Source organism: Anas platyrhynchos, chromosome 11 (genome assembly GCF_047663525.1).
Source record: "Anas platyrhynchos isolate ZD024472 breed Pekin duck chromosome 11, IASCAAS_PekinDuck_T2T, whole genome shotgun sequence".
Classification (NCBI taxonomy): domain Eukaryota; kingdom Metazoa; phylum Chordata; class Aves; order Anseriformes; family Anatidae; genus Anas; species Anas platyrhynchos.
In genome coordinates, this window is record NC_092597.1 from 11661787 (window position 1) to 11689176 (window position 27390).

General features: G+C 41.1%; 1 protein-coding gene across 2 annotated transcripts in view; it reads right to left on the reverse strand.

Annotated features, from left to right (window-relative positions):
• Positions 1-24756, reverse strand: part of ETFA (electron transfer flavoprotein subunit alpha) — a 32284-nt gene extending 7528 nt beyond the window's left edge. For both annotated transcript variants that reach the window (XR_005268636.2, XM_027465605.3), the window contains exons 1-9: positions 24599-24756; positions 17761-17910; positions 15988-16069; positions 15805-15887; positions 14079-14178; positions 12800-12910; positions 11427-11528; positions 10578-10646; positions 9467-9549 (exon numbers count right to left, since the gene is read on the reverse strand). Coding sequence is in view for 1 of the 2 variants with exons in the window: in XM_027465605.3 (XP_027321406.1) it covers positions 9467-9549; positions 10578-10646; positions 11427-11528; positions 12800-12910; positions 14079-14178; positions 15805-15887; positions 15988-16069; positions 17761-17910; positions 24599-24637 (819 nt within the window). In the remaining variant the exon portion in view is untranslated. The remainder of the gene's footprint in view (positions 1-9466; positions 9550-10577; positions 10647-11426; positions 11529-12799; positions 12911-14078; positions 14179-15804; positions 15888-15987; positions 16070-17760; positions 17911-24598) is intronic.
• Positions 24757-27390: the final 2634 nt, after the last annotated feature.

The window sequence follows — 27390 nt, forward strand, 5'->3', positions numbered from 1 at the left end:
CAGTCATCTAGACTACCAGATACTCTTACCGCTCTGTTTAACAACATAAATGTTCAGTCTTTGGAAAGAATCCAGCTAACCAGGAGCCAGAAGCCTTCATATATATTCTACTAAAATATCTGGGAAAGACAAGGATGTTTCATTAAAAGGACATCTGTAAACCACCAGGTTTGTCTAAAAAGCCTTCATCATGCTTTTAAGCTGTGCCCTTCTAGGTTACGGGCTTTTGGCTCTCTAGCCAAAATAACTGGTCCATTCACTAGCTTCTAACACTTCACAGAATCACAGAATTGTAAGGGTTGGAAGAGATCATCGGGTCCAACCCCCCTGCCAAAGCACGTTCCCTAGAGCAGGTTGCCCAGGTAGCCATCCAGACGGGCCTTGAATATCTCCAGAGAAGGAGACTCCACAAGCTCCCTGGGCAGCCTGTCCCAGTGCTCCATCACCCTCACCGTGAAGAGGTTCTTTTGCATGTTAGTGCAGAACTTCCTGTGCTCCATTTTTTGGCCATTGCCCCTTGTCCTGTCCCCACAAACCCCTGAAAAGAGGTTGGCCAAATCCCTCTGTCTCCCACACTTAAGATACTTGTAAACATTGATAAGATCCCCTCTCAGTCTTCTCAAGGCTCAACAGACCCAGGTCTCTCAGCCTTTCCTCATGGGGAAGATGCTCCAGGCCCCATATCATCTTTTGTGGCCCTCTCTGGACTCTTTCCAGGAGATCCCTGTCTCTTTTGTACCAGGGAGCCCAGAACTGGACACAGTACTCCAGGTGAGGCCTGACCAGGGCAGAGTAGAGGGGGAGGATCACCTCCCTTGACCTGCTGGCCAAGCTCCTTTTAATGCAGCCAGGATCCCATTAGCCCTCTTGGCCACCAGGGCACAGTGCTGGCTCATGGTCAACCTATCGTCCACCAGGACCCCCAGGTTCTTCTCCGCAGAGCTCCTCTCCAGCAGGTCGTCCCCCAGCCTGTACTGATACATGTGGTTGTTCCTTCCCAGGTGCAGGACTCTACACTTGCTCGTTAAACATCATTTGGTTACTTCCTGCCCAGCTCTCCAGCCTGTCCAGGTCTCGCTGAATGGCAGCACAGACTTCTGGCATGTCGGCCACTCCTGCCAGCTTTGTATCATCAGGTACTTGCTGAGGGTGGGCACTATTCCCTCAATCAAGGTTATTGATGAAGATGTTGAACCAGCACCGACCCCTAGTGACCACCAGTCACAGGTCTCCAGCCGGACTCTGTGCTGCCGATCACCACCCTCTGAGATCAGCCAGTCAGCCAGTTCTCAGCTCACCTTACTGTCTCTACTTACAGTAGGTCACTTCAGTACTGTTTACACAAAAATAACACAAATGATGGTATGTTTCCTATTAGTAGTCTGATACTGCAAAAGAGATCTGATTGCTTAAATCTTAGTTTAAATCTATTCTACCATTTAAACATGTTCTATTATTATTATTTAGTACGGGGGAAACAAAGGACACACAAGAACTGAATGATAAGGATTCAGGACTGTTCAGTGCTCTCTAAGGAGAGAATTCAACTGCTCATTTTCAGGGCTTGTCTGTGTAGGAGACTCATGCCAAGAACAAACCAGAACAAGTAGAATCTGGATCACACCTCTCAGGTGCCAACAAAGATGGCTTTACACCAACACCTGCTTTTTGGACCCTTGGAAGCTGCTCTAATTACCGCTGTCATGTGGCTGGTCCACAGCCCACAATTAGAGGCATTCATGGCAGAGATCAGTACATGGAGTGGCATTTACCAACTCCCCGCTGCTTGCACACAGTTATCACTGGCCAGTTATCACTGAAGAGCTGCTGCAAGCACTGTGCCACACAAGCACAGCATAACAAAACAGCAAAGAGATTCTGTATCAAGGGGCTCACTGCACTGTCTAAGATGAGATGAAACCCCAAAAGTAATTTAAGTGGAGAAAAAGGAAAATCACAGTTTTGGTGGTATGAGGGCATGGCATCACATCAGAGAGTTGTCTTCCCTCACAATAACTTAACTTAGCACAGGAAATATTTATTATACATATGTCACCACTATGCCACAAATCTTACTTTTTAGGAAGTGGATAGCAGACAGATGACTGAGAAAAGAGCTAATGGTAAGAAAGAGCAGAATGAAGGAAAGAAGCAGCATGGGAAGTTGAACAGACCAAACAGCCTAAGAGGGGATGAAGCAGAGAGCAGGCAGGCACAGTCAGGAAATACTTACATTACAGATGCACTACTGCAGAAAGGGCTTGGTATGTCAGTAACGGGACCATGTGAAGGCAGGAGCATCAGCACGTAACATACCCATTAAGCTTCTCACAAAGGCTACAGCAGCAGACAAAGCCAATTCTGCCAGTAAACCGGCACACAGCAACAGAATTATAATCTGTCCTGCTGCAGAGCATCCTGCAGGACACCAGTGGAAGCCAGGGTCCCAAGTGAGACCTCAAATCTTGTAAGCACAGATTTACATCAGAATGACCCTAAACAGAAATACAACTCCAAGCCTCAAATGTTTCGTATTTAAAGGCAAAATTCCAAATCAAGAATGCAACTTCTCATTTGCTATGTAAATAAAGCATTCATCTAAGGATTGTGGTTTTTTTTTTCCACAGCCTTTTAAAAACATGACCCCAGAATGCCTTGAAGGGAGAGTCACTGTACACTAATCATCTAAATGAAATAATTCTTAGTCATCCTATAAACTCCCATTTCTGATTTAAATGTACCCAACACGTATTGGCATGTACAGAAAGTCCATGAGATTTCACGTACGTGAATTTGCACAACTGGCTCCAGAATCCACAGAGCCACTTACACGCTGTTTGGATAAATGTCAGAGTGCTCTATGTGGATGATAATTACCAACACTCCAATGAAGTTTTTTTCCTGTGCATACTGATTCTTCCAATTATTTATAATTGCTGGCATATAATATTACTTCATTTTTTCTTAGGTGAATATTTTTTTTAATGCCTTAGGCTGTCTTGGGGCAGTTAAAGCTACATTTGAGTAAGATAATAACAAGAACAGTTTTTAGTTGCAACTTACAGTGATTTCAAATGCTGTAGAGCTCTATTGTGCATCTTTCACAGGTGCAACGCAAGATGAGGCAGTTACTTTGCAAGAGTGCTGTCAGCTACTATTTATTTTCATGTCAACTTTTAAATTGCACTGAAAACCCTCAGTGTACATCAGTTCATCCCCCTACCAGTGGCATGCATTTAAACATGCTAGTTTGATCAAGTCCTTTGGCACGTGTCCTCTTTTCAAAGGCAGCTCAGACATTTTATTTTCTTTGCAAGAATGAAAGGACAATGGAATTAGAAAGAAATTGTTTTAATGGGAATTGGAAGGAATCTCTTGTATGAAACAATTACAAACTATGAACCCAATAAAATATGTTCTGGCTTGACGCGAGTTCTTATATATTGCACTGTATATCAAACAATTATCCAGTATGTACTACTCAGCAACGCTGTCAAGTACATTCCATTCAAGAAGTACATGTCACTAAACTGCATCCCAACTACAGTTTCTTTTTCATCGTAAGTACCTTTGATGAGACAAGCTATGTAATTACTCTTAAGCATGGTTAGGGTGTCTGCTGGAGTGTGGGGCCATACAGCAATTTCTTTTTGCTCTCTAGAGAAAAGCACATCAATTGCTTTCAGCTAAATGCACTCACATATGAATATTTTAGTACAATTTAATGTTTCTGCACCAACCCCCAAGGAGCAGAGCATCAATTTGTGAACATAGTTTCCTTGGAGTTAAAAGCTACACTGGATAATGTGGGATGAAAGGGGTTGTCAATCCTTAGCTTTTTAGCAAGTCAGAGAAAGGTAGTCTGTAAAATTCAGTCCCAGCTGCATACAAAGTTTGCCGCTATAAAGCTACTTTTCAACAGTAGCGAATTATCAGAGGAGATATTCCAAAAACAATTTTCCAAGCCTGGTCAGTGTTCCCAGCCTTATTCCCATCTGTGAGCTACCTAACAGCCTCAGCCATTTATACGATGAAAAGTGCACCTGCTGGTCTATTAAAAAAAAACACAAATTTAATGCAGAAATAACATTCTAACAAAGCTGAAGGTGTGACAAATTAAGTGATGTATCATACGTTTGAATACAACAACTTTAGTAATCTCAATACTCTCTTCTATGGGTAAGAAATTCAGAAGTAATGAAGATCTTGTCATCAATAAGTAAGGAGAAGAACATTTTTCAAGTCATGGGTTACACTTCTCATGAACCTAAATAAATAAATTAATTCATTCTATTGTTAAAAATTCTAGATAAGAGTCAAAGACCAAAAAGGAAGATAAATACTGGAATAAAACACACCTTGTTTCCATTTCCCTACACTTCCTCACAGGAGCAAAGGGAAACAAACCCTAACAGATACACTGATTTGAGCAAGTAAACAATATCTAAGAAAGTAACAGAAAGAAAACTGGAAAAAGAATTTGTATCCATGTATCCACTCATGCTTTTTAGAGGAGAAAGAAGAAATCCTGGCTAGGTGAGGTATTTGATTGCTTTGGCACCAAATACAAACAGAAAAATAATGTTGATAATATTAAATTGCCCTTCACCTTTGGAGCTACTCCCAAAGCAAGGTGGCGACTATCAAATGCTAACAAGCCACTCACTGAGCTGAAAAGGACAGCTGAGTAAAGCAACGGAGCAAATATGAGCTCAGAAGAGCTCAGAACATGTCCCATCACCTTGTAAAACAAGTGGAGAAACAAGAGTTCCAAGCTCCTTGAAAGACCATTCTGCAGCTTCAGGTATCTCACTGCTAGGAAATGCTTTCCTGCTATTCAGCTTTCTTTTTCCCCACTTATATTTTCATCTCACTCCAGCATTTTCTACCTGATACAATACACTAACTCGTTCCTGTTTTTCCACAGCATTTGTGTCTTTCAGCCATTTGAACCAGTATTTCACACTTCAGTATCCTAGTTGAAGCTGCACTTCTTTAACATGCCTCTTTTCCCCTCATTAAGTCAATTCCTGCCTGTTGTAAATCTGCCTCCCATTTCCTGCAATCCATAACACCCATGGAGAGCCTCTGGTATGAAACTGAAGCTTAAGCACTGAAGCTAAATGGATCAGCAAGTTTACTCCTGGTGATCACATCAGACCTACACTGATACTGAATTCCCACGTGCCTCCCCCACAGGAGACTTCTCAGCATATGCAGTATCCAAGTGCATCTGCCTTCTGTGCAATCAGATCACATTTCTAGCACAACCACCTAATCTGGTGACATTATTACTACATCGTATATTTCCTAACTTCTGCCTTCCTGAGTTTTCCATCTTAGCTTCTTGTTACCTCTCTGCTGGAACAGTGTGCTGTGCCCAACTTTGGAAGAAACAAGACAACTGCAATGGAACATCTAAAAGAATGAATGGAGTTCTGCCTGGCTGGAGGGACCCTCTGTAAAACATCTTTCTCAGGAAGACAGCCTTGCAACATCGTGAATTACTGGTCTGGCCACCTTCCTCGTTGCCAGCTAGGAAAACCTATAAGGAAAGCTAAAGCCGTTACAGAACTGAACCCTGAAAGAACACTGACTTCTAACTCTGAAGAAATTAAACCAGAAGGATGCATTTCAGGAAGCAGAAGATCCTTCAAAAGGTCAGAGGGTAACAAAACAAACAGCCTGAAATGACACACACTTTCTGGAAAGGGGAGAAGCTGAGAGAGTGAGAATCCCAATGCGACCCCATCTTCAAAAGCTGAATGGAGAACATAACCAGAAGAGGGCACAAAGGAAACCTTGGGAGACCATGGGAAGAATTCTGGTGCCCACACATAGGCACCTAGTGGGACTGTAGACAGCATAGGATTTCCCACCTAAATCCCAGATGCTGCTCCATATTGACAAATCCTCCAGGTCCCCACAGGAACTCCCAGCCCTGTAAATCTATTTCACATACCCTAAATGGCTAAAATGGCATTAGACACCTATTTGTATAGAATCAGTCATCCCCTATGTGCCTCTCCTCACAGATCTGTACTGTGAAGGTCCCAAAAGAAAAAATACCAAAGATCCAGTCAAAAATAAACAAAATGCGTAAGAAGCTCACGGTTTAGAGATCCAAGGCTATTTTGAGAGTGTACACGTACTGCATAGAACTACTTCTCAGCCAGAAAGAAAGGTGAAACTTGTACTCCTTAATTAACTCCATTCTTTCATTACTTAAACCAAACAACCTGGAACTGTTTCCTGGTTGTTTGTTCATGTATTAATACATCAACATTTCAGCAAAGTTACCGTGGCCGTGAGGTTCTCACATGCTGTGATACACTGGTGGAACTGCACTCTTAAAAACTGAAGTTTGTTATGGAATTACTGGAGGTCCAATGACCAAAAATTACTCTTTCTTCACCAATTCCCCAACAAAAGGCACAAGGGAAGAAACAAGCTATCTTTTAGAAGAATACCCAGTGATCAGCTCAGAAACGCTCCCCACACATTCATAGGCAAGAAGCAGCAGCAAAAGCACCTCCCTTCCTCCTAAATTCATAATTAGCTCTTCTCCCTCCATAGTCTTAAAAATGACCCTGTTCCAGAGGCCTAGAAAAGCAATGCATTCCAATCCTCCACTGAGGCTGGGCGAGAGACTATTAATAGCAGAGCAAGAACACACACTAAGATCCTTTTCCAGCGGAAACTAACAGCTGCATAGGATAGCAAGTATGTCTCAAACTCCAACTATTCCTTGTATCCAAGATTCTTATCCTGCTCAAATCCCACCTGCCTAGGAGGGCATACACCTTGTGAACCAGAATTCAAAGCTAACCACAAAGCTAAGGACTCAGCTAATACAACGAACCAATGTACAAAGCTGTTTTGCAATTCTCCAGAGAAAACATCATGAGCTCTCTCTGAACTGGTAATATCAACCAAACCTCATAGGAAGAGGAAGCAGTCACTTTCTAGAGGATAGTTAAAATAGCCACTATAATCTTAATCTGATGAAGAAAGTTCAGTTCTACTTCTTTAAGTGAACTCTGTCTCCTACTGCACAGGACTGTATTCTCTCTAAAGAACCAAAATGATGGTGAACATTAGGAATGTGAAGGTAAGTATGTGCATCTTCAAGTCTTCTCCTCTTTAAACACCGACCCTGCATGCTGAAAAATTAATTCGAGTCAGTAACTCCAAAGGCTTAGTACCAATTCAATTTGTACTTCCATTGCAATTAACATAAAATATTTTCTATCACATTTCTAACCCACCGTGTGCTGTCCTTGCAGGTATTCCCAGGTCCAGAACAAATATCCAAACACGTGTGCTGTCCTTGCAGGTATTCCCAGGTCCAGAACAAATATCCAAACAATTGGAAACAAGAGGGGTGCAGTTTGCAGTACTCCAGATAACACATTGCTTATTAAATATTCGTTAAGAAGGATGAGGGGAGATGAGAGAGTAATGCATCAAACTGTTGACAGAAGGATGTAGCACCATGCAATAGTACCAGTTAGGATCATTTATTGACACAATAGTTAAATATTCATTAGTCAGCCAAGGAGGTTTCTGATGACACTGACATGGTCCTATGATGTGGCTGTATATTCTTACGACTTTCACATGTTGCTATGAACCATCTGTGCTAAGTGTTTAGCACTATTGCTTCATCAAAAACTAGCCTTTTTTTAATGTCAACATAAACAGTTATCTGCCCTTGACTCTGGAAAGAATGCTCATCACTGAGCCTTGAGACACAGAAACAAGAGCTGAGCTGTTTTCAAATTAGCATTTCCCACTTCACTAATGGAAATCTGGGTAGTAAAGAGCTAAGGACAGTCAGTCTCACGCCCTTTCAGAAGATGCAGTTAAATGACATTCCCTTCGCAAAGAGAAAGTATTACACTGGGGACTATGGCTGGCCTGCACTATTTCCAGAAAGATAACAATTACATGTTATGCCAAAACAAAGACATCACCAGAAAGAAGAGTTAATGTTGCATTTGTATTCTGTACTGCTTCACAATTTCCTTGCATAGCAGAGGTTAATATCACTGCTATCAAGGTTTTGGAAGGACACAATATGCAAGCAGACAGACCTTAATTCTTATCAATAGGTTTTGTATCTGTTCTTCAGATCCTGTTTTTTGTAGCAATGGGTTATCACAGTGATTAACAGCTTAAACATTAGCATGCCTAGAAATACTTCCATTTAGCCCTTCTGCAAGGCTATCATCAGGCGGCCTCCTTCTTGATAAGGACTTAAAAAAGCAAACAAAACCAGCCAGCATCCCTGTTCACATTTCAAGATGAAAGAACTCGGAGGCATAGAGTATCCCGTTCAAGAAAACCCAGGAGACAGAACTGGCAACAGACTCCAGGAACCCCAAATTCCCGTCTTTGACACCTCCAAGTAATGCCGTCTCCTGCTGGACGTATTACTGGAAAAATAACGGTCATATATTGACTGGTTTGACACAGTCTCACTAAGACCTTAACAGGTAAAAAGTTGCCCTTTGGTGTCTTCTTCTGCCATACACACTCAGAGGTAACTGCTTCCTGAAGGGCTGCACTTTTGCTCAAAGGGTGCATCTGACAGATTTTCGTGCCCACCCATGTTAGTCACTCGTGTCCTTACTTGTTTCATCTCATGACACTAGTGTACATTCTACCTCAACACTGAGATGAGCTCCATTTGTACCTCCTTATTTTACAAAAGCTCAGCTGTATTTTCTTTGTATATCGCTTTCCCCAAATTTTCCTGGGTCATAAGGAACAATGAAAAGTAGTCTCAAAAGCACCAGCCCATCCCAATCCAAAAAGATACATGAGGGCAGAAATCAGTCCTCCGTGATATTCACATGCATTGCAGAAAAGCAGTACAGCAGGTTTTTTCCCCAGCATTGAGATACTTACTAGAATATGTCCCAGCTGGAATTCCACTATACAGCAGCCAATCTGTAGATCACTTATATCTTAAATTTCTCACACTTTCATCCCATACAAATAATTGGCTTAGGATGTAACACAACAATCCATTTACAGTTTACCAACGCTTAAAAAGAAATCATCATCTAGCCTACCTGCAAAAAGAACACTTCCCAGAGGCCAAGCCATGTGTCAGCATGATTTCAAGTTTACATTAGCAACAACACCTTTCAGCCTATCAATAACAGTTGTTAGAATGCTAAAAAAGATCCAGCACAGACAACTAGAAAAAAATCCAGCATGTATAACCTCTAACAAAACTGTCTGCAGAACACTTCCAATTGACCTGAAGTTGAGATTTATATCACAGCTTGCTGCTACAGTTTTCAAATGCATATTCCAGTGACAGTATCATGCCGCACATAAGTTTTCCTGTTAGGGTTAGGATTAAAACTTAGCTCATTTCTAAGCATTTGCTTTGAATGAACATGTATGCTTGAAGACATCACAGCTCTTTTATGAAAGATATTTCCATACTTACTGGTGCTACTATTTTGCCCGTCTGTCCAACTTGCAGATCATTAGGAACAAAGCCAGCATCAACAGCTGCACGGGAAGCTCCAACTAGTTGAAAGAAAATATTTCCAATGTTTTCTTTTAAAATATTAGCAAGCCAAATTTATATCACCATAAAAGCACATGCATTTTACTGAAGAGTCCCACACACTATGGGCACGTATTAGAAACTTCCCTCTAAAAAGCTCTTATAGTAATCCCTCTCCATACCACTGGCTCAAACTTCCAAATACTAAGTGCTAATGCACTTCTTAAGCAACAGGAAATCCTTTCTCCCAGCACCAAAGGGCCATATATTTAAAACCAAGGATTTCGGTCTGGCATGTTTCCATTATTTTCTCTTGTTGCTTTGTCAAAAGAGGATTTTCCCATAAATGCCTTCTCATAACGTTCCACCAAGTTTGAACAGAACACATGTGCCACCTTATATTCTCATCAAGCTCAGAAGTCAGGCATAATAAAGAAAAATAAACTGAACTTGAAAATACCACATGGTCATTTATCCAGCGAAGCCACCGATTTAAAAACAAAGACATTCATGTAAATTTTTTATTTATTATTACATGTAAAATCTAAAGCTAATGTAGTAAGAATCCTAGCACAAACGGTTCTTCCTCCTCCCCCAACCATTACTTAGAATATTCGGCTGAAACACTGTACACAGTCAGTTTTCTCCTGGTAAAGCAAAAGCATAGCAAGCAGAGAACCACTCAAACCATAAGAACTGGTATTCTGTAAAGAAGCAGTATATAAGAATGTAGGAAGAAAACATCAGCACTTTAAAAGTGCTAAGCCCAGTTTTTTTAATTTATACATTTACAATTTCATTTTCTGTTTGTGAGCTCGTGTTCTGGAGATTTGAGGACAAGGAATAGGATGGTTTACCATTTTGCTTCAGACCCTGGAATTTAAATACACAGTTGAACACCAGGACAAATCAAAACTTTAACCATGACTAAACTGACAGGATTTGATAGAGATACGAAAATAAAAGACTTACGATCTGTACTGTTTTTCATGGGACCTTTTTAAAAATGTAATTACAAGGACTAAAAGGAAGAGGAAAACAAGTTTACCTGCAGCATGCAATTGATCCGCAAGATCATACAGCAATTTGAAATTTTCACCGCTCTTTAAGCCTCTTCCTTAAAAGTTCAGAAAAAAAGATGAAGAAAGAACACAATATGCTTTAAGATTTTTTTATGACATACATACACGGTCTGTATTAGTATCTGCATTTGCAAAGGCAGAAATACATTCTTGTGTAGGCTATTTTTGGATATATTATTAAATGGTGTTTAACATTTTGAGATTTAGCTTTCCTCTTTGAAATAACTGTTATTTTGCATGTATAAACCAACACCACTCTGACTACTTTATTAGTACTATCAAGTTCTTACTCTAAAGTCAGGAAATGGGATTTTTGTGCTCCCTCTGCTGGCTTCAGGCAGAGTTTTAGGTACAAAAGTCTAGTGGGATAACAAAGTATTTTTATATTTTTTAAGCTGTAAGCACAAAAAAATCACAGTCCTTCACTTGATACCTGACCAGCAGAATACAAGCAGAATACAAACAATGATTTGTAAAATGACTGAAAATTGCCTGTAATGATTAGCTGTAATTTTAAAAATTACAGATTTGCATCTAAAAATACTTCATATTTCTATAATTTTAAAGAGACTTGCCACATATGATTACGCTCTTAAAAAAAACTTACTCATGTATGTTAAACTTTCACGTTTTGCCTCTACATGATACACAGATGCTGGATGTCTTCCCACTGTCTCCTATGCCCCATTTCAGAATTACATCATCATCTATTTCAAAGATGTATCAAATTACAATATTTTGCTACAGATACTACTTAATCAAGATGTACCATCACTTCAGTGCACCATAACACATTTCTAATATTGTCTACTTACCACCTGATACAACTACTTTTGCACTGGTAAGCTCTGGTCGATCGCTTTTGGTCAACTTCTGCTCAATCCATTCAGATAGACCAACAGGTGGTGGAGGGGTTACTGTTTTAATCAGATTAAGAAAAACGTCCACAAGAAAAAGCATGAAGCATGTACTTTCAACCTTGAGTTTAAACTTAATGCACAAGTTCATCCTAGAACTAATTCTACCACAAGATTTTAATACAACCCTATCTTATCAGTTGTGTTCACTTACTCTACAGTACAAGAAAACACACTTATATAAACAGTTTCTTTTTTGTACATCAAACTGCACTAAAGTGAAGGTCTGCAGTATGAGTAATGTATTGATATCAATCCAGCATAGTAAGTGTGGTCCTTTTCAAAGACAGGCAAACAAGCCAACCAAGGAGTGCAATGACAATACAATACGCTAATCCTGAGTAGCAAACAGCATCTGTTTCCTAACTTCCACAGAAGTTGGGAAATAAAGGAAGGTTCAGGGGCACTTACTCAGCCTCACAGAAAAACACAAGGAGTGGGAATGCGACATGGGAGACATGCAGCATATTAATAATGATTGCCTCCGCTGGATTTATAGTACTGTCATAAAAAGCCCCAAAATGAAAAGTGACAGTGGTGATCAAACACTGGAACAGGTTGCCCAGAGTGGTTGTGCCCAGGAGACACTGATGACCTGTTGGAGACATTCAACACCCAATTTGACAGAGTCCTGGGCAACCTGCTCCAGCTGACCCTGCTTGAGCAGTGGGGTTGGACTAGATGATCTCAATAGGCCCTTTCCAATCTAAATAATTTTGTTGTAGTCTTGAGACTGCAGATTTCTCTGTGATCATAGCTACAGTGGCTTCATTAAAATAACAATTTAAACTGATTTAGGTAAAGCTAATATAAAACCATAATGGAGTGTTCTCAATCCAATTTAAACTGCTGCTAATTTAGCTCGACACTGTAACGACCCTGTCTCAACCTAAATACGACAGATTAAACCAGAACTGTGAATAGCCAGCCACTGTTACTTGCGCCCAATTCTGCTTTGAAAACTAACCTGGCTATTCAAACAGCTGTAACTTTAAGGAAAAGTTTCAAGATTGGCGTGGCAGAGGTTTAAGCAGTGAGTGAAACAGGCACAGATTTCTGCACAGACAATCTCAATTTCTGGTCAAAGAGAAAGTAGTGTGTGAGATGATAATCTGTATCTTCCCTTACCATGCATCAAAAGAAATGCATGTACCCGTAAGCATAAACCTAAGATTACAAAATCATTATCAGTTTGCTTTGACAAATACTCCTGCAGCGAGCAAAACTACCTCTATCACATAAAATGAAAAAATACCAGAACAAATGCTCACCTTTTTCTACACTGGCACTACCACCACTTGTTGGTGCAGCCTCAAAAGAAGTTCCACGTACAGAAAACACTTTAACCGCTTCATCGCATTGGACGGTGCAAATGACATTTCCTAAAAAGAAACAATCACACTGTTTTTACAGAAGACAGTATCACACACACTAATGTGAAGTTATATCCAAAATAAATGTTTTAGATGATCAAAACTGAAAACCTAGGCACTTAATAAAAAGTAAATTAAAATACTGGATATGTACGTTTATCTCTATGTTTCTTCATTATAACAATTCCCTTGTTTTAAAGGGATGTAATGAATTCAAATAATCCCTTATGTATTTTTTTTATTATTATTATTTATTTTTTTTACATTTCTGAAGGAATAAAGACACTTTGCAAGCATTGTTCTTAAACATAAAAAGGAGCTATAATTCAAAGTTGATCTTTTACCGTTTCATGACTTCATCAGAACAGAAGACAATGAGGTCTGCTCCAAGTACCTGTGGGTTTGTGTTTCTTCTCAATTGTCTTAGCTATATAAGGTATTTATTTCACAGCAAAGGCTACAGGGAAGACTAAACAGAAAAAATGCTGCAACACCAACTATTTAAAAAAAAAAAAGTCATCTTGAAACTGTGAATTAATGGGAAGCAGCTTAAAAATGCAACACAAAAATCACATACTGGTAATATAACTCAAAATAAAATACCACCTTGGTACATGTGGTATGATCTCGTACAGTAAAATTAAAAAACACAAGCTAATGAGCCCATCTCTTAATTAAAACATAGGGTCATACAAGCTTTAGAGAAACAAGACTGAAAAAAGAATTACAAATTATGACAATTTAATACTATAAATAATCAGTTTAGTGTCTTCATAATTAGGAAAAATAACCCTGTGGTATCTTAAATCAGAACTAATGGCAACCATATTAAATAAAGTTGGACAATTGACTTAATGTTTTACATTTTACAAAATTGGGTCAGAAGTACACTGAACAAAGAAATGGAATATATATAAAGAAGAATATAAAATTCTATTCATTTAAGTGAAAGACCTAGTTTCTAACTAAAATCATACAGTACCAAAGGTACTGGTATTACTTGGATTCTCACATATGGAGCACTGCATTCACCCCCACATTTGATTTTCATGAACCTCTGTATTTCAGATTGCAAAGCGAAAATTCCTGATATATACCAAGGCAGGACCCAAAAAAACAGTTAACAGCATTGGGTCCTTCTTTGCACAAGCACCGCGTACCTTTTGTGATCACTTACCTGCATAAATCGTTCTCACAAATGTGTCTGGTGACTTAATCTCAATGATGTCAGAAATAGGGGCAACATCAAGTTTAGCAGCCACTCTGGGAATAAGATTCTAAAAGTTAGAGATGAAGAGTTAGCAAAGTAAATGCCGGAACCTGCAAACTGAACATGAGAAAACGCAAAGGAAATAAGGTTAAATCCCCATGTTAAGTAAAGAAACATTTGCTGGCCTAATTTTAACTTCATACGGTTCTGTCTCTGAGTAAAAAGGCGCATGTGACTCCAAGATTACTGCAGGACTACTCGTGTAGCTTTAGCAGCCAAGTAAAAACCCGGTATTGTAATAACATTATAAATTTTATGAACCTTACAGTAAGTAAACCCTTAATTCAATATCTTAAATTAGGAGGCTTATTTGCTTCAATAGTTTAAGACTATAGATGCAATTTACTCAGAAAATTGACAATTATGGATTGCTGCGTTCTTGTAACAGCACTTCAAAAAGAAAAAAAAAAGCATTTTGGAAGCTATTTATCAAAGACAACAAGAGGAAAAAAACAGTACTCTCCCCCAAAAAACAAAAATGTATTCTTTTAAAATTAATATATATATATATACACCCCTACTCTGAAACTGACTCCAGAAAATTATTTGGCAACTTTGGGAATGGGAAGGAGGATAACAAGAGCAACATAAGGCAATAAGAAACTAAGGACAGCAAGAGCTTTACTTGGTTTTTCTCCCCCTCCTGTCTGGTACAATACAAAGAGCCCAGACATCTTCACTCACATTAAGCAGTATATAACTATGACAATAGTTATTGATTCACTCCTCTAGAAAAGCACTACTCAATGATGGAAGCATACCCATCACTGATATTAACCTTTACTAAGACACTGAAGATCAAAAATAAGTGAAAAATAGAGGAAAAAAATAAGAATAAGCCTTAAGGCATGTAAAGATTTCTCTTAGCAAAATTACAAGTATGTGAATTGATATTGACTGGAATCAAAAGTAGCCAGATAGAAGGCTGATAGCACCATTCATTCCACATTGGCAAGATTTCTAAAATATTCTTTTTCCCTAATGTACCTACACTACAACATTGACCAGATTGTTAGTACTAGGGCTCTCTTAAGTATGTACCTGTTAAAAAGTACTGATTTTATTTTTTTTCCCAGAAAGATCTTCAGTAGAACTTGGATCTGTATTTTGACGTATTTACAGACATTTCCATCTACATCACAGATGCAATTCCTCCCCACAAAAGCATTTGCTCCCAATAGGTCTACACGTCTTCCTATCAACATGGAAATCACACAACAATCTTGATAGCACTAAAAGTGGAACAAGAGTCACCAAAAAATGTTTAATAGGTTTTCATCTCTATTTACTGCATTCTTCCTTAAAATTTTCATAATACTTCTAGATCTCTCAGTGTAACACCAGATAATGGTGTTACACATTTTATACATCCTGCCTTATGCACGCAGGACTAGCTGGCTACTGCTTCTGCACTGCTCCTTTGTCCAAGTCAGCCCATAATAGAACCCTGAAGTGAATCAGTGTTCCTAACTAATGACTCTTAAATGCACAACTTTAACATTTTTTGAAAACTCCAAATTGTCCATGGCTGATCTGAAAGCCCTCTCTCAGGTATTCGATTTACACTCATACCTATAAAAGAGCCTCTGTCTCTTTTCCACAAGAAATTTTTGATACGCTTTGATCTACTTACCTTCCCAAAGGCAGATGCTCCAGCGCAAATATGGGTGTAATTAAATTGCTTCTGAGTTGCCAAAACCAAGGGAGTCAGCTCCTCTGAGAATAAATAGATATTGCTGAAAATTTACAACTATTTTATCTTCAGCGAGAAATATAAATACCACTTCTTTTGTCAATAGATAAAAACAAGTCTCACCTGCTAGAAATCCCTTGTATACATCGTGCTGAGCCACAAGAACTTTTGCAACACCCTGCACCTTGCTGAGTTCTTGCGCTACCTGCGGTTACAAACAAATTATTACTAGTTTGTATTATTACTGCACATGGAGGCTCCAACTGCACTTAGAGCTCCGTGGTGGCCAGCACCATAAACAAATAGCAGGAGACAGTCCCTACTGCAAATTGCTCACAGACCATAGCTTACTTAAAACTGGAACACAAGAGCACATGTATTTCAAAATCGGAACAAACCTTTCAGAATGAGACATGGATCTGACTCACAGCACAGTGCCATACAGGGTAGTGCAAAGGCATTTTTTTGAGTAAGAAAACTAGAAAGCAAATCAAACCTAGAAAAGTTTGTCCTCTGTATTCAGGACTACACAATGATTTCAAGTTTTATTATAACAGCCAATAACAATCTCACTCAAAGATTATTACTCAGTATTCAAAATATAATAGTCAAGAAAACAATCCTACTTTCTTTTACATCAGTCAGTATCTACAACACAAGAATATAATAAAAATAAAACCATACAGCGATGTTATGATCTTTGTCCAAATGTTAGGAGCAATCCTTTGTTTGCAGCTGACTCTGCCTACTGATGCAATGTATATTTTCAACACTGTATTTATGCATTTTTTTCCTTTAAATTTGCAGAAGTGAAGTTTAAATGATAAAAGGGTTATTACAGATCAGAGGCAACATGACTGACAGCGATGTCTGGAGGCCACATGCATTGTCCTAGAACTAACATAGTTTACTGAGTTGGCCGAGAATCAGTTTTACCCTTACAAATTACCAAGAAGAAACAAACATATTCCATAATAGCTGCTACAGAATAGTCTTTTGTCCTACTAATACAGATTCTTACAAAGCAGCTTAAAAAGAGAAAAAAAAAAACAAACACTTCATTTTCTGTGAAGAACTTTTCCCCAGCATGACATACATTGCCAAACAGACACCATACAGTTACCATTAAAAAACAAATAAATGAAACATTCCCAATCATTGTTCTATTATACAAGTGCCAAAGAATAAGGAAATCCAAAGGCAGGAGTATAAGATGGATTTTTTTTTGTTTTCTTTCTTGATCTAGATAAGTATTTGCTTTCAGTCTCAACGCTGAACACCTGGGTCTTAGTTGCAAATTAGTCTTCAACAACCAGAGAGGTTTCCCCAGCCACTTGTGAATTAGGTGCTATGAATGAATGGGCCTCCTGCACGGGACTGTATGTGCCACTTTCAGAATAACAAGTCATAAGCAACAACCTAGCATAAAAAATACTAAGCATAATTATTGTTACTTTTCCTGTTATGCTACTAGTAGCTGACTAGTAATAGCAAGACACTCAGAAGCTCCACCCGTCGCCGTGCTTTTTCATTTTTGCTGATGTCTGTTTGCACAGAACAAGTTTTTTTTTTCCAAATCCTCAGCACCACAGTATTTATTTTTCAAACATTACAGTGAAATGTTGTTTTAAAAGTTAATTGCCATTTAGTCTTGTAAAAACTTGCTTTCTTAACTTGTAACAGCTTATACTGATACTCTCCCTTGTGAAATCAAAACTATCCCCGCATTTCCACTTCAGAAGAGAAACAGCTCAAGAGCAGGACGTTTCCTGCAGATTAGCAATTCATGGCACAGCTCCGCTTCACTAGAGATTATATTTCAAGCCAGCCAATGTGCTACTATGCATCATTTCACTGCATTCATTACTTCATTCACATGAAAATAGCATTTCCTACCTTGTCACAGCTGGTACCAGCTACCAAACAAGAAACTTCACCTCCAAGACGTTTTGCCGCAGTGATGGCATTTAGTGTAACGGGTGTTAGAGTCTCATTGTTGTGTTCTGCTATGACCAACGTACTCTGAAACCGCTGGAGCAGTGATGTCTTTAAAGAGAGGAGAGAGATGAGTTTGACACTTAGCATTTAAGTAAAAAACCTTCCTTAAGAGAATCCAACAATTCACAGAAAATTATGAATTGTACAAACTGTATACCGGTGCTGTCAATCAAAACAGACTAAATCTAGATAATATTTATTAAGTAAGCAAAATACTTAGTATTTAATTTTAAAAAAGTATAAACTTGCTTGACTTCAGCATACCAATTTTAAGCAACTAAAACCTTCACAGGAAAATACTGAACAATATTAAGAAGAAAGTTTTAATAAATCACATTTAAAATAAGTTGATCAACCGAACTAAGCACCTTAAAGAGTGAATTTAATTTAACATGAAGGTAATATTAAGATTTCAGGTGTTTGTGGACTGAAACGCACACGGAGATTTGACAAGCAAGCCTAAGACCCCAGGAAACCAGGGGCAGGAATTAAGTAGTTACTTCTTTTTTATTATTATTATTATTTATTTATTTTCCCGTGTGTTTTAGCCAAAATCTTGCTACAGAACTCATTTTTTTTAAATTAGTTATCTGTAACAGCAAAACTGTACATAGTAGCAGGATGACAGGTAAGTAGCCCAGGCTCCCAGTCTGAAAACACACGAATAAAGCCTGTTAAACAGCATCAGGTTTGACTGGTAGATAATCTATTTTCCTTGAAAACATTTGACACTTTTGTCCACTCAGTCTACACCATCACGATGTAATGGTGCTCAAATAAGCATTTTCATCAATTCACCATCCACACTGACTTCAGCTTCTAAGGCAAGAGAAGAAGAAGAAAATAAACAAACAAAAAAAATCAAACCACAACATTCTGAGCTCTGAAATTTCCCTCGCTAATTTTCAGGTTAACCTGGAAAACAGGTTATTCCTCCAACACTAATACTAGGGTTTAGAAAGGGCTAGGGGTAGGGAGGGGAAAATTAATCTTCAAGTTTCTGCTTTTCATACATGAAGCCTAAATGAAAACTCCAGTTATGATCACCGTAACACAGAAAGCAAACTACATTTATTAATGCGACAAGGCACAAATACTAACAAAATGCTAAAGAATACACAGCCAAATACTACTTTAAACATACATTCTGAGCCCATCTCCACTCATGCCAAATAGGTAACCCCTCATTTAAGCTAGGAAAACAGCTCACAAAAATCTGAGAGGCTGAAATCTGGCTATGGGGCTCAAACATACAAATCCTACCACCATGTTAAGCTTCGCAGAGAAAGTGCACCCGAGGACTGCTCTGAAAATAATCACAGTATAAATATGTAAACACAAAGATAAGTTTCTGCAGAATCAGGACCATCATTTGTCATTTTGATTAAAATGATAAGGAATTATTGTAAAAGTACTGTTTTTCATATTTTAATGCATAAGCTACTTGTTATGATTAAAGATTCTAAGAACGTTTGAAGCCAATTGCCAGTAACAAAATATTTATTGCCAATATAGATCACACAGCATATTTTTGATTATGTTTCATACATCATTTGCAATAAAAGTTATGAGATTTTAGTCACCGTTTGAAGAATAAATCCATGCTTTTGTGGCAAATAGCCCACTTCTTAAATGATTTATAGTTGTGTCACAGGGTAAAGCGGACTGTGCTCCTGAAAGATTGTGAAGTTTTCAAATTTCCAAAGGGAGCCCCAGACTCTTTAAAGATTTCTTTAATAAGTGCCTGGCTTGGCTCGAAGCAGCATGCATTTTAAACACACATTTAGTTCTGACTATATTATGAACTTTTCCCTACATAAGCACTGCACCACCAGAAGTGCTCTGTATCACTGTCATCCAATTCTAAAATAAACTGAGAAATAATTCCTTTTTTAGCCAAAAAGAAGAAGAGTAATGGCTGTTGCTTGAACACACTGGATATTACAGCATTAACTAAATATTATTTCTAAACCGATAATGCCCCATTTTATATTTGTGGGAACCGTACACCAGAAGGCCACTTGACAGAATCACAGAATCATTTCAGTTGGAAAAGACCTCTAGGATCATCGGGTCCAACCGTTAAAATGCCTACATACATGGCATCTCTGAACACAAAGGTACGACCGAATTTAAAACAAGTTAAAATTCCCATTCGAGATCTTGGGTAAAAATCCTGGATGACCAAATGAGATTCCGATGTGAGTCAGAATTTTAATATACTAACACAGGTAACACCACTTGTAAAATCAACTAAAACCAAACCAGAGTTAGCCATAAAAAACAGGTTAATTTATCCAGTCACAGATGATCCTGAAAACTGAGAATGTGCAATGAAGTGGTCAGTGAAGAAGACTGGTGGTTATTTTGATCAATTAACTTCTCCAGCTGCATGTGAGCAGGAACCCCTAACTATGTCACTGACAATTTCTCCACCAGTAACAAGGCAGCATGTCTAGTTTCAAGCCCAGATAAAATAGGAAGGCTAAATGTAAACCTAACCAGCTGACAGCAAAAGCACACTTAATAACACATACAGAACAACAGAGCTACTGAAAACAATGCCTTGAGAGGGAACAGCACTCAGCACATGTGCCATGGAAGGCTCCTGTTGAAAACCAAGTTCTAGAAAAACAGGCTAGTCAAGAAAACCCATCACAATTAAACATCTTGGGCAATCAAGTGTCTTCTCACATGCACACCAATATACCACAAACGCATCCAACAGTGACCAGCAGGACTGGAAAGTATTTCACCTAGCTTTACACATTGATCAAAGCTAAGCTAGGTACCCCGGCTCCCTCTACAGGAGGAACATCTCCATTTTCTTTCTGGAGGAGCCTCACGGAGCCACACGGTGACTCGGTCTACAGTAAAATACACATCTGTGAAGAAGTGTCTGGAGCTTTCACCTCCCTCCTTTCTTCACTCACTGGTGACTAGACCTGGCCTCTGGCTTCCAGATTAACCTAGATGCAGCATGCGCCACTTCAGTCACTCACAGAGCACCAGAGGCCTCGCTGACTCTATCTGCTCAAATTACCTCCAAGCATCTCTTTGCTCCCCACCTGAGAAACCCAGCAATGCATTCCAAGCAGAACGTGAAAACCTTAAATGTAACCTCAGGAATTCTGTGCTTCGTGCAAAGAAGCTGAGAACACTCACTGTTACTGCCCCAGACAAACCTTTGAAAGCTGGACACACCCAGGACAGGGGCAGAGAAACCCATGGAGAAGGCCAACAACATGCCATACATCCCAAATCCTCCTTCAGTCTGCACAGGTGGCCTGCTCCTCACAGCAACACCAACACCAACCAAGTGCAAGCCGGTCGCCAGCACATGGAGGGGTCACCTGTACAACGCACTAGTAGGTCCAGCGCTTCTTAAATGTGGATTTGCTGCTTATACACTACAAAGCACATGTACTAACAGCTAGGAAATCAGAGACAAGAGTGTCATAAATCTTTCATTGCTGCTTGGTACAACTGGTGATGAAAAAGGTGCTAACTGCCTCTACAGTCAATAGTTGACAGCAAACAGCCTGCAGCCAATCCCTAGTCATGATTTTCTTCGCTATAAAAACAAACCAGCCAGGAAACAAAGTTCTAAAGCAGCTTAACAGAAATTAAGTATCAGACCCATTGGCACTGGACAAAATTCCCAAGAACAGCCTCCAGGGACAAGCATTCAGGGTACAAATCCTAATAAAGACAATGGCTGCATCCCTATACAAAAATAAATAAATAAATAATGCCTAATTGACAGTCTCACAGCTGCAAAGCTTGGTGGGGAAAAAAAAAAAGTAAAAAACTATTTGGAAAGCTCAAGGAGAGGAGGGAGCTCTAGCAATGAAGTTTATACTTCTTGAACATCTGTAGAGATCTGACCACAGAACTGGTCTGAGACACTTAACTCCAGGAAAGGCTTTGCTAAAGGTACTAGACTTGAAAGGGAGGAACTACAACTGCAAGAGGAAAAAAAAAAAAAAAAAGCTTAAAGATTTATTTAGGAATTATGATAAATTACGAAGGACTTGAAACAGCAGTTGAAAGATGTAATACGGAGGTTCTTCCACATGTATCTCACGTGAACTGTTAGTAAGCGACAGAGCTGTTTTTAAACACAGACAACACTACTGGCAGTACACTCAGGGTACATGAATACACTGAAAAAAAGGCACCAGTCTGAGCCAGCCAACGGCAACTGAGGGCTACATACAAAGCATTTCCTGAGGCTACAAATAGAACCCTGTGCATTCTGAGTAAGGTCCAAATTCACTGGTATGTTTCAGGCTATTAAATCCATTTATTTTAGTTATCTCAGGCTAAAAAAAATAAATAAAAACCAACATATGCATCATGGTGTGTATATATATATATGAAATACAATACACTGATTTAAAAAATATCAGGAAATTGGGAGCCCTGAAGAAATCAAGAGAAACTGAAAGACTCATTAGCTGTGAAAACTGGGTCGTCCCTCAGCACACTGTAAAGACAAGTTATGACTACCTGCTCCATATCACATAAATATTATGCAAGTGGCATTATCTTTATTCAAAAGCTATTATATGGTAAAATACTACACTACAGAAGAAGAAAGAAAACCTTTTAGTTAAGCCCATCTCCACCTGAAGATCCCCAATAGCTTCACAAGAAGAAGCCTCTTATTTCATTTAATGAGAAGCCAACTCTAAAGCATCTCTTTTCAATAAAAAACACATCACAGAAACAAGATCAAATATTATTCTATCTGGATCTTTAAAACAAAATCAGAACCCTGAAATATTAGACAAAGCAAAGCAGTGCTCTTAAATGGAGAGCCACAACATCCTTCACTCTTTGGCTCTATTGTTTTCTTTTTTTGAAGAAGCAGCATAGAAGTGAGGAAGGCCAAGAGATTCATTTATGTCTTTAAATAGCCAGGACGAACACTGTTTGCCCTTCAAGAATACCCGAAGGATACACTAACTTCAGCACAGGCTGAATGACAACTGGACACAAATTTCAAGGCACTGGTATGATATCTACCCACAGTGAACTTGGCCTTGCACTGCTGTGCAATGTCATGGGGCGGGGGGGGGGGAGGGGGTAGAGAAAGGCAAGAACTCAGGCACATGCTTATCTAGTTAAAAAATAAAAAAAAAAAAAAATAAGGGAATATGCAATCAGTTATTTCATAGAAGTATGAATGTTTGACCTCAGAACAATCCTGATGACCACAAGCTGATACCAATGACAAGCAATCATATTGATGCTACTTCTGACATATGTCTAGCTCACTGTTAGAGCATTCCAATGACTCCTAGGCAACCTATTCCAAAAAGTGACTAACCTTTCAAAAAGATTTCTTAACGCCTGCCTTCATTCTTCCATAATCATCTTCAACCGCTTTCTTGTAGTTTAACTGTACTGTTATTATTTTACTGTCTGTGGACTGGTGAAATGGCTTATTCCCACTGCTGCACCACTTCTTTTTGTACTTGCACTCGTACCCTTCAGTCCTTGTTTCTTTTAGTTATGCAACTCCAACCTTTCCTCGACGTTTGTACTTTACAGACCTCTCAAACTCTGTTTCTCTGCAGACACTTCAGAACTGCACAACCCAAAACCCCATGGAGTGTTTCAAGTCTTAGTGCTGAACAGAGAACTGCTTCAGGTCTCCCATTGGCTACTTTGTACCCTGCACATGGAAGATGGACACAATGTTTGACTGCTTTTATAAATGTATAACTTCAGAGGCATAAGGCTGAAACAAGGAGTTGATTTCATTTCCAGGTTGTGAAACTGAATCACGTGGCTAACCTGGGTAAATTATTATTTACACAGCCAGAGCATATGTTCTAGGAGCTCTTAAGGTCATAAAGACCTTTGCTCTGGAAACCCTACAGTCTAACAATTACTCAGAGACATCTGTGATTACAACAGCTACAATTTTAGATCCATTAAATCATGTATGTTCCAGTGTACCTTTGCTCTTTAAACCACTCTTAGTACCTCACAGCGATTAACAAATATTTTTATTATTTTAGAGCTCTCCAGGACTGCAGTACCTGTAAAAGCACTCAAGATCTCAACTGGAAAGTTGGGAGATTTAAAGCTCTTTTACTCTGGCTATCTGTGCACAGTTCAAGTGCACGTCCCGGGATGTTCGGGGAGACTTCATCAATCATCTGCTGCAACTAACCTTGAGTTCACCTAGCTGTTAAATTTGGCAACGTGGGCGCAATGGCAGAGCAAGCGGCCTCCCAAGGCCATCGAGTTGAGCAACGCGAGGGTCCCCACGGCCAGCAACGGGCTGCGTTTGTCTTCAGCTCCGGCCCGCAGCTCACTCCGGTTCCGCACGGCACCGAGCTGCCGGCGAGCGAGCCCCGACAGCCTCTCCCCGGGCCGCAGGCAGCCCCCGCCCGCTGCCGGCTTCGGGACGAGCTCCCGGGGCCGGGGCCGGGGCCGTGCCCGGCTGCTCCCCGCTGGCTGCCCGGGGGCGCCCCCGCAGCGCCAGGCGCCGGCCCCGAGGGCTCGGCGGGCGGCTGCGAACGGCCCCGCGCCCCTCCGGCGGCAGCTTCGGTCCGGGGCAGGGGCGGGCTGGAGGCGAAGCGGAGCCCGGGGGGAGCGCGGCCCCGGCGGCGCCCGCCGCTCACCGCCCGGCCGCCCCCTCCACCTCACCTCACCTCACGGCCGCCCCCGCCAGGCCGGGAGGGGCGGGGGGGAGCCCGCGCCCCCCGCCCGCACTCACCGCCCGCCGCGCGCCCCGCGCCGCGACCGCCCGCAACATGGCTCCGCCGCCGCCGCCCCGCGCCGCTCTCGCGAGAGCCGCCCCGCCGCCGCCACCGCCTCATTGGGCGCCGCGCCGGGCCAATGGGCGCGCTCCGCTGCCCGCTCCTTGCCTCTCGCCGCCGACGGCCGGCCGCGGGCAGCGCGCGGCGGGCGGTTGGGGAGGGCGGGAAGCGCGTGAGGGGCCGCTGGCGGAGGGCGGGAAGCGCGCGGCGGGGCGGGGCCGCACGTGCCGCAGCCCCCTCAGCCCGCTCCTGCGAGGGGCTGCGCGAAGCCCGGTGGAGTCAGGGAGCCATCCAATTATTTAGGCCAGAGGGGCTCGAAGATCAGCGAGGCGTTGCCAAGGCCACCGCTAAACCGTGTGCCTAAGCACCGCGCCTGCAGCCGGGCCCGAGCGCCGCTTCTTCCTTCCCGTCCTGAAGGGGGTTGGGGGAAAGAAAACAGGCGGTTACGGCCCTTGGCCCGTTCTTCCAAGAATCAGCGTGGGCCTGCAGCACATCAGTGATTCGTTCTGCGTTTCTGAGGCACCCGCAGGAAAGCAAGAGGCGAGCTGACCAAAAGGGCTCCTCAGCCTTGCCACAGCCCTGGCACCGGACCACCTCTAAAATGCATCCAGCCACACGGCTTTCACCTCAGATGCCAAGAAGTATTTCAGCTTTACAGCAAAACGTAGCCAGGTCCAGCAGTACAAGCGTCAGAGCGGACACTACTTGGTCTCAAACGCCTTGGGCACACTCCAGCTCCCCGGCCCCAGAACAACAGCAAAACAAGGATGCAAAACAAAAACATCCTCAGCATCCCTAGCTCAGCCATGATTTCTTTTTAATTAACTTGTTTTACTCATTAAAAGCATGACACACAATTTCATAATCCTATTGTCAGCTCCAAAAAGGAGCTTCCAACGTGCAGACAGCACATCTCATGGGGATGAACTCTTTAACAAACAAAAACAATGCATGTACACCTAAAAACACCAGAGCAAAGATAAACAAACTGATTACATTTGAGTTTGGGGGTTTTGGTCTGTTTGTGAGCACCTCAGACCAAAACAGAAGTGAGCCACTCCATCAAAGTTGACCCAATTGCATCCTAGCTCGGAATAAGTTGTTCCTTCCCCCAGATATCTGCTGTAATAGCACACAGGTATTTGGACGAGCAGGGTGATGTTGCCACCCGCCAGGTCAGACTTCATAGCGTAGTGTCACCCATCCAGAGAAGTGACAGGCTGTTTATTTTCTGTTTATGACTTTGATTTTAAACCTCAGCAACACTTAAGATGCACATAATCTTTATTGAAACTGGCTTGATGCGGATTACACCCTGAAGCACAAAGGAAGTCTATCACGTATGGCCAGTGTTTTAGGAGCTTATAACTGTAATCAGGTAGGGATTATATCAGCATGATCCATATTAGCTGCACGGTGGCAAAAGGCTTTTTTCTACTTGACCTTCCCACCTAAGGCATGACAATAAAAACAGTAAAACACGCAACAAGCAGGTGCTGCTGAAGGTGGAGTCACTGTCTAATGCATGCAGAGGATCTTACTCTGCATTTGAAGGAAAAAATGAGTCCTTAATTAGTGGAAGCAGATCCATTTATGGTGCATTGTTATCCAGGATTATTTCATTAGGATCTGCTGACCCAATTTCTGCATTTGAAGGGGAATTACATTTTTTCACACTACAAATCAATAACGCTGATTGCTCAAAATTATATAAAAAAAAAAGGGTTTCAAATGAAAGCAGGTGCCTGCACTGGCATCTCTAACAAAGGCCACAGAAGAAAATGAAATGAGCCATTACAAATATGTCATTATGTCTGCATCAGAATCGGATTTCGGTTCCCTTAAAATACATAATTCCTAATTAAAACATATGGAATCCAGCTAATACAGTCTCATGACTATGGGATTTAGAGAAGGAGAGGAATTTATTTATTTTTTTTTATTACTGCTATGATGGCCCCTCTGGCAGGGTTCATCCTCAGCTTACTCCTCCCACCATCTCTGGGCATAGCTGACTCTGGTAAATTAGAAGAGCTTCATTTGGGAAGCTTCCCCAGCACGCGAAAGGATTCGCCTCCTAATCTGTCAAAATCCAATAAGGTTAAAGCAACTGCAGCCTGCTTAGGGCGCAGCGGGGCTCTCCAAGCCATGCAAGCGGGACCCATGGCCCAGTACCAGACAAGCAGCCGCAGGGAGAAATGGGGTGAAAACCCACCTGGGAAGGGGCAGTGGGAGAGGTCTCTGCTGCTGAAATATTCCATGCCCGCACTCTGTAAATCCACTCAACCAAAGCAGTTCAGCAGCCCAGGACACTGCCTGACCCCCTGCACTCATCCCTTCCCCACAGACAGGGAATGGAGGCACCTCCCCAGGGCCCTGCTCTCTGATCCCCATCCATCCTGCCCCTGAAACGCATCCCAACAGCTTTCAGTTCCTTTACATTGAAAGCCCCAGCACAGGTGTGCTTAATGCTCTGCCCAGATCACCTTACAGCCTCCCACCTGCACGCCTCCAGTCAGCATTTGGTCTTTCACAAGGCCTCTAGAGGGCTCACCAACAGGGACAATGTCACCAGCCCCATTTCCAAAGCTGGGGATGGAGGCAAGCACTCCCCCAGCGCCACCCCACAACAGCCATCAAATCAAACTAAACCTACAAATCCCATTTGCAGGAAACATCAGGCAGCTGCGTTCCCTTCCTCATCACCTCCTCTCCCATGCTAACCATTTCCAGGTGCTGACCAGGTAAT